This window comes from Trachymyrmex septentrionalis, unplaced genomic scaffold (genome assembly GCF_001594115.1).
Source record: "Trachymyrmex septentrionalis isolate Tsep2-gDNA-1 unplaced genomic scaffold, Tsep1.0 scaffold106, whole genome shotgun sequence".
Taxonomy (NCBI): domain Eukaryota; kingdom Metazoa; phylum Arthropoda; class Insecta; order Hymenoptera; family Formicidae; genus Trachymyrmex; species Trachymyrmex septentrionalis.
The window spans coordinates 611,976-619,934 of NW_017304185.1; the positions used below are offsets into that span (position 1 = coordinate 611,976).

The window sequence follows — 7,959 nt, forward strand, 5'->3', positions numbered from 1 at the left end:
TTATCAGAGATATTTAAACACTGGAATGACCAGGGTAACATACCCCCCTACGGATAAGACAATAGTAAAAAATGAAATTGATTAAAATCGGAACAGAAAGAGTACTAAATTCTCCGTATGTCTTATGTGATTATGCTAATGTTGACATTTTATCTTAATAGACATAAAGTCTTTTCTTTTTATAGAAGGAGAACGTCTGAATTTATTAAAACTTTCTTATATGCTGAATCAAGTATTAATTTGATGAATACGTAGAGATTATTATAACGAAGTTTAAACTTAGAACTTTTCTTAGATATTATTATTAATTAAAAGAAAAATGAAAATATAAAGAAGAAAACATTTCCTGTGGTTCGTTTTATTTGTTTTTTATTAACTTAAGTGTAATAAGAAATTTTAAATAAGAGAAAAATAAAAGAATAAGAGTTTTGCGCGTAATTAGTGCGAAACAAATATCAAATTTTTTCAATTTTTAATTAAGCTAGAACATGATTAGTAATTACAAGATGTTTCGGCTATGCTTTGAGCCGAAATATGTTACGCTTAATACTTAATTTCTATTCTAACTTCTTCATGTCAAGACGGAAGAAAAAAAATTCAATCTCATTCTTATCCATTGATCTATTTCCATTGATACATGATTAGTAAATCAAGAGGCAACAAATAATGTAACGAAATTCTGTCTAAATTAAGGAAAAAGAAAAAAGAAAATTACTGTTATCACAATGTTTGAAGGAAGAGAAAGAGTAAAGCACTCACCTGCATAGCCATGAAAATCTAAATCTCTCAAAAATTTAAAATACATGAATTTGTTAAATTTTCATTGTAACGAATCGAGATGATAAACGATTCTTACAAAGGTCAACATTCGAATAAGTCGCAAATAATACATGCAGTACGAAACTAGACCTTATAATATAACAGAGATGCATAAAGTGTCACGTGATTGTAATATTTCTCTGATTGGAGTGTCTTGTGTCTAAATGTAGTATTGTGGATGTAAAAATTAAATAAAGGAATCCTATATTCGGTCACGCGGTATGAAAAATTAGAATGTTATAAATTCACAAAGAATTATGTATTTAAGTATTAAGATCCGCTTTGACCAAATATAGGATTCCTCTTATTTAAAATAATATTTAATAATGTTGACTTTATTTAGAAATTTATAAGAATAAAGATAAAGAAATAGATGAAGCTAAATGCCGTAAATTTTTATTATTAATTATTTTAATATTAATGTAAAAATTAGATTATGTTGCGCAATTGGTGAACAATAATAAATTTTATCCTATAAAAGTATAATGCGAATGACCATAAATATACCGTATCTTTCACTATTATTTGAATGATATTTTGTACTGTACTTCAATTTTAAAAGTTAAGTAAGTGTTCCATACTGTTACTAATACAAATAATGTTATTAATACAAAAAATAATACTTTACTAATTGACACTGTTTTTGTTGTATACTATGACTGTAATTATATATATTTTAAATTTAAATTAGTGAGACAACGTTTATTGAATCTCTAATTACTCTTGAATCAAAATTATATTGAGATATTGTCTCAAAATAATTAAAATATAAAATAAAATAATATAATAAAAATTCTACGAACCACTCTAGATCTGTGAGAAAGAGAGATCACTCTAGATGTGAAGTGAGAAAAACTTTTTAATAAACAATCAGATTATATACAACAGACATTTCGACTTCTATTGTCATTCTCAATGTTTGATTTTGTAATATTGCTGGTAATTTTGCAAAGACGCTCGCAATTAATTAATCATGTAAAACGCATGTATTCTCGCATGTTTGAAAAGATGAAATAATTCCTCGGATTTTAGGAAGTAGTCTCATCCGGAAACTATACTTTAGTCGTATTGTTTAGTAGTCATATTTTCTAATTGGAACTTCTTCATGCCATAAAATCAGATTGATATGAAACGAATTATATGTGATTACAGTATAATACCGCTTCATGTATCTTCTTATAATTGAAGTTTGATAATGTTCGATCCTCACAATTTTAAATAATTTAGAGAAGAGTTTAAATGTAAAAAATAATTATTATTCAAAAGATCTTGAGACTAAAGAACTCTGAGATGTAACTATTTAAAATATAAAGTACAATTATAACCAATATACAACAAAATAGTGTCTATTATGCTTATAAAGTATTATCTGTATTACATCACTTATTTATTCAAAAAGAAAAATTAAATAGGCAGGCAATTAGGAATTAGCGCTGTAGACAATGCGCAGTTTTTGTTTCTTTAAAATAATTCTATATTATTATTATTTGTATATACATGTTTCGACTAATCTTTTAGCCTTTCTCAGCAAAATTTCAGTATATGGTACGATACGTTATCCATGCGTCGTATAAAAATCATTGTATAATGAAGTAACAACTGATATCATTGTGTGGAGTAACATTCCTCCATTACAGAATAAAATCTTCAGTTTGAAAGCTGGATGGTGGTAGTGAATGACTGGAAATTTAATTAATAATAATTAATAGGCTAGAAATGTTTTTATGTCATGATTAAGAAAGACTTACCCCACAATGATGTAACCGACGAATATATTGGTCAATTATTATAATAACAAAATACTTTGTTATAATAAAATTAGTTATAATAAAATTATCGGCGAAGTTAATCATAAACATGTATTAGAGTTGAATAAACGATAATATAATTTAACGAAATTGTCAAACGTGTCACTGGTTAAAAAGAAATGACGTCGATGTGTGAGTCAGAACAACATCGGTATTCAATTGAGGAGTGTAACAGGTTTATCCTCTGAAGTTAACAAAATGTATAAAATAAATTATTGTAAACAATAGTGGATAGTATGTGTTGTACGCATGTAAAAGGTATAGTAAGTTATATGCTATAGTAAGATGTATGCTATAGTTTGTGCGTGCGTGCGTGCGTGCGTGCGTGCGTGCATAATCGTTTACCAATTAGTAATGTTGGTAATGTTGAAACAGCGTTTTCAACATCTTTTAATGTTACATGAAGACATGTTTAAAAACCTCAAAAAGCTTATTACTTATTTAGGTTTTAAATATAAAATATCTGTCATTTAAATAATTATATTGAAATAACTATATGTTTTTTTCATGAATTTTATATAATTTGGTCAAAATACCGTTATTTACAGTAAAAAAATTAATTTTTTTTACAATAAAAATAAAAAATAATAAAAATTCAGATGAAGCTAATGAGAGCTCATACGCTATTGTAGATGCGAAGAGATAGAAGAAGTAGATAATCCTCAGATGTTCATGGTTATCTTCATTTTATTTTGAACGTTTCGGCTCACTTTGGAGTCGGCTTTATCAGTGATTACAAAATCGAAAATTCATCCATGGAAAGCAAGTCACTTGCAGATTGGCAGAAATGCAGCATTCATTATACTGCATCAAATTTACAATTTAACATTATGAGATAAGAAAAATATCAAATAATAAAATCAAATTACTCACTTCAATGGAAAATGGAAAAATGAAGCGCAGAAATATGATTCACAATCATATCATTAATTAAAAAAGTTACACTGTATATTAAATCTCTTTCGTTTTTCTGAATATGATTTCGTGTATGTACAACATAATGATAGAGATTTAATATATAGTGTAACTTTTTTAACTAATGGTATGATTGTGAATCGTTATTTCTGAGCTCCATTTTTTCGTTTTCTGTTGAGATGAGTTATTTGATTTTATTATTTGATTTTTTGTTTCCCTCATAATGTTAAATTATAAATTTGATGCAGTGTAATGAATGCTGCATTTTTAATGCAAGTGACTTGCTTTCAATGGATGAATTTTTGATTTTATAGTCGTTGATGAAGACTCAAAAATGAGCCGAAACGTTCGAAATAAAATGAAGATAATTATGAACATTTAAGGATTATCTACTTCTCCTGTCTTTTCGCATCTATAACAGCGTATGACTCTCAATAACCTCATCTGAACTTTATTATTTTTTATTTTTATTGTTTAATATTGAGAGTCCTTATTTATATTTATATTTGTTTATTTAATTAATTGTGTTCATTAATTTCTTTTACTTTATACTTTTCTTCGAAGTAAAAAATACTGTTTTTTTACATTTTTGATTTTAATGTGATTATTTTTATACATATTAACAAAGAAATTAAACTATGGACTGATTAAATTAAACGTTACATTAAATATAGCTGAGTAATTTTTCTTTGTATGTGAATATAATTTAAAATAAAATGCACGAGAGACTCCATCCAATCAGAGAAATTACGATCACGTGACTCTTTGCGCATCTCTGTTATACTATGGTCTCTAATATGAACATGAAAAGAAATTACCTATAATGGTACCTTATAAGGTACCTTTTCATTCTTACACTCGACGCTCATTTTTGCGCCAAAATAAGTCACATGATAGAAATTGATGAATATTAAGCATCAATTTTGATCTACGAGTATTTTGACGCTAGAAATGAGTGTTCAGCATGAAAAGGCACTTTGCAAATGACGTAAAAATGAATGATCAATATTATTAACGTCAACAAAATATTCCTAACAAGAAATGCATTATAAAGAAATTAATACCACACGTAATAGAAATTAGTACAAATTATTGAGAATCGAAATGTATGAATGATGTAAGAATTCCTGATCGGACTGAAGATTTAACCTATTTTTTTTTGTATTATAATTGGATGTGTAACATTTTAGAAATGCGTCGTTTATAAAGAAACCGTTTAATATCAAGAATTTCCGAATCTTTCAAATCGAAATCATGGTTTCTATTCAATATAATGATTCTATTCAATCTATGTTTCGTTATGACAAAAATTTTGAAGTTAGAAACATATAATAGAAAATGTTAATTTTATTGTTTTAAGTTCTTTAATATGATTAGCCAATTCGCTTACTGTTTACGTTTTACTGTCTTACTTTTTTATATATTTCTGACTTTATTCTCAGAATACTCATAAAATTTATAATGTGTGATTATATCCAAGCAGCAATCAAAAAAAGAAAAAAATACACAGAGACTGGAAGTAACTCATTACTTGTTACAAATTACTTTTTTGATAACTTTACTGGTAACGTGAGTTACTTTTTTTTTGGTAACTTTAACGGTAACGAATTTTATAGTTATTTATAGGGCTTCATTTTCACCAACGCCGATTGAGTCTAATTGTGTTTAACTGTCAATCGTAATTGCTCGATTCTACTAAACAGCAAACGCGGTTGGTCAATCAATGGCCGATTAAGTTAAATGGCGTTGGTGAAACTAGCCCTTATTGTTTTAACTTTGCACATAATTGGATACAAGCTACTCGTAGCGCTTGAGATTAGAAAGTCCCTAGATACTTATTTGCTGTGATTGCTAGTCGTTGATTTTAAAAACGGGAAAGTAATGAAAAATTACTTTCTCAAGTAAATGGTAATTGTAACGAGTTACTTTTAAAAATTGATAACTAGAACTTGTTACTTTTAAAAAGTAACTTTTCATTCCCTAAAAATACGTTATAATTACGTTAGATAATTCTGTTGCGATGAATTGTCATGAATATTAGAGTATTTAAAAAATGAGATTATTCTTTATAAGCATATACATTCCTTTTTCTATCTTGATTTTCAGCAAAGAGATGAAAAGGATGCTGGAGCTGTTTGAGAGCGCGATGAATCTGTAAAGCAATAGGAGGAGAAAGATGTTGCATACTTATCAACTATTGTGCGCTTTTAGATTCATGATGAAATGCAATTGCTCTATGTTAAATTTACAGTATGTTGTGAAAAAATATGTTGATATATCATACGAACAAACAGGATTATATCTGCTGTGCAAGCTTTTTGGAAATGTGTGTATGTTGATAACACGCCTGCGTTTTGTGTGCGCGCGCGCGTGTGTGTATGTGCGTGTTAATGTAATATATTATTGTAATATAACACAAGTGATATATTAATGTAATATAACACAAATAATTTGTTTTTTTTTGTTCAAGTTTTATCATGACTACATCATAACTCATATATTGTACATGAGATATACTATACAGAGTGTTTCATAAATGCATGTTCAATACTTTAGCAAGTAAATAGGGTGTTCTTCCGAATGAGATACCCCTCCAATTGAGTTGAAACTTTACAGACAATATTGTTACGATATATTGTTTATGAAGATCTTATTTTTGGGTTTTGTGTAATTTAAAAGTTAAAAAAAGGTAGCTTCGCGTAGAAAGTCGTCCGCCCTTTGGCAAGAGAAGAGGTGAGAAACTGGCTTTATTTGGGAAGTCATATGCTCCTTAGCAGAAAGGTACAGTCCACCAGTCGTATGACACGCGGGCCGCGAGGAGCGGGGAGGCCTTAGCAGGCGCTGCTTTCGATGGGTCATACCTTCGGCATAATAGGTCGGGCGGACGCGCGTATTCGTCTATCTTTAAACATTAATATCTTGTCAATTATTGCGAGCATTACAAAATGATACAAGACTTTTCGACTCAGTTTAGTCCTTCTCAGAATGGGTGGAGTCAAAATTTAGAGCCACTCTGTATGTATATTGTATGTGTGTATGTGTATATATATATATATATATATACGAGGGTCGTTCGAAAAGTCCGTGCAAAGTCACTGCTGATGGCACTACTGGCGCGTATCAAGGTTAGATTTAGTTAGTAGCATCTCTTGGAGGAACACACACCAAGTTACAGCCAGATCGGTCTATTTGTTTGTGTTTGGCATTCATTTGAATCGAGGAAGTCGAGGGGGGTTTGTTTCTGCAATCACGTCCTCGTTTCCATAAAATCTTTTTCCCGCCAGCCATTTCTTCATATTGGGGAACAAATAGTAGTCCGAGGGAGCCAAGTCTGGAGAATAGGGGGGATGTGAGACGAGTTGGAACCCTAATTCCATTAATTTTGCGACCACAACTGCTGAGGTGTGAGCTGGTGCGTTATTGAAAATCACTCGACTTCCTCGATTCAAATGAATGCCAAACACAAACAAATAGACCGATCTGGTTGTAACTTGGTGTGTGTTCCTCCAAGAGATGCTACTAACTAAATCTAACCTTGATACGCGCCAGTAGTGCCATCAGCAATGACTTTGCACGGACTTTTCAAACGACCCATATACAAGGTGATTCTAATTTATGGCTATATAATGTTACGTCCAAACCCTTAAAATTTAGTCAAGGAGACAATGAGAGAGAATGGAGAAGATATGGAAGACGGTTAGACTCAATCTCACAGATATACGCGGTGAACACTTGTGATTCGCATGCACCTTTTTCGGTCCCGGAATATGGGTCAACATCCCGAAAGGACGCTATGACACCTGTTCCGATGGACAGTGCGAACGTCGGTCCTACTTTTTGGGTCAAAGAATTTAATCCTTTTGATCCGGGACTGGACCTCGTACGATCTCAGGAATTAGAGGAAATAAAATGTGAGTGGTAAATTTAAAGAAATGGAAGCTGGCAATCTTCAATTATAAGGTAATTTACATTTATTTGAGTAAAATATTATTAGATTTACAAATATGGTTATAATTATATATATTATATGTATATATATATATAGGGTTGACAACGTTGCTTTATAAAAATAATTCGTTACCGTTATCGTTTTTTTTCCTAAAGAGTGATTCGTTACCGTTACTGTTACTCAAAATATAACGCGTTGTTCCTTTTTCATAACTTTTTTTCTTGACACTAATAGAATATTATAGCATTTTTTATTGGCAGAATTCAGAGCATACTAAAGTCTTTGTACACTATTCTAATCTGAACGTAAAAATGAGATATCTCAATTAATAAAATGCTCAAAATATATTTTATCAAATAGCATAATAAAATGTATTGGGATTTCGCAGTTTAACTCGTTTTTATATTTTTATTAAATATATATCTTTACATTGATTTGTGTACAACGGCATTAAAGTGCATTATAGTG

The 7,959-nt window shown here is 29.9% G+C and overlaps 1 protein-coding gene and 1 long non-coding RNA gene across 4 annotated transcripts in view; one reads left to right on the forward strand and one right to left on the reverse strand.

Annotated features, from left to right (window-relative positions):
• The window catches only part of LOC108745837 (uncharacterized protein C17orf59 homolog), a 54,949-nt gene extending 47,685 nt beyond the window's left edge, over nucleotides 1–7,264 (forward strand). For 2 of the 3 annotated variants that reach the window (XM_018482231.1, XM_018482244.1), the window contains exon 4: nucleotides 5,649–5,910. In XM_018482231.1, coding sequence (XP_018337733.1) covers nucleotides 5,649–5,700 — 52 coding nt within the window. In that variant the 3' untranslated portion in view covers nucleotides 5,701–5,910. Of the gene's footprint in view, nucleotides 1–5,648; nucleotides 5,911–7,196 lie in introns of those variants that run through there. The other variant, XR_001939123.1, reaches the window with a different exon arrangement.
• Nucleotides 929–2,745, reverse strand: LOC108745849. The gene is made up of 3 exons (XR_001939124.1): nucleotides 2,568–2,745; nucleotides 2,317–2,499; nucleotides 929–979 (listed from the first exon to the last, which is right to left on the reverse strand). It is a non-coding gene; the product is annotated as an uncharacterized LOC108745849 (long non-coding RNA).
• Nucleotides 7,265–7,959: the final 695 nt, after the last annotated feature.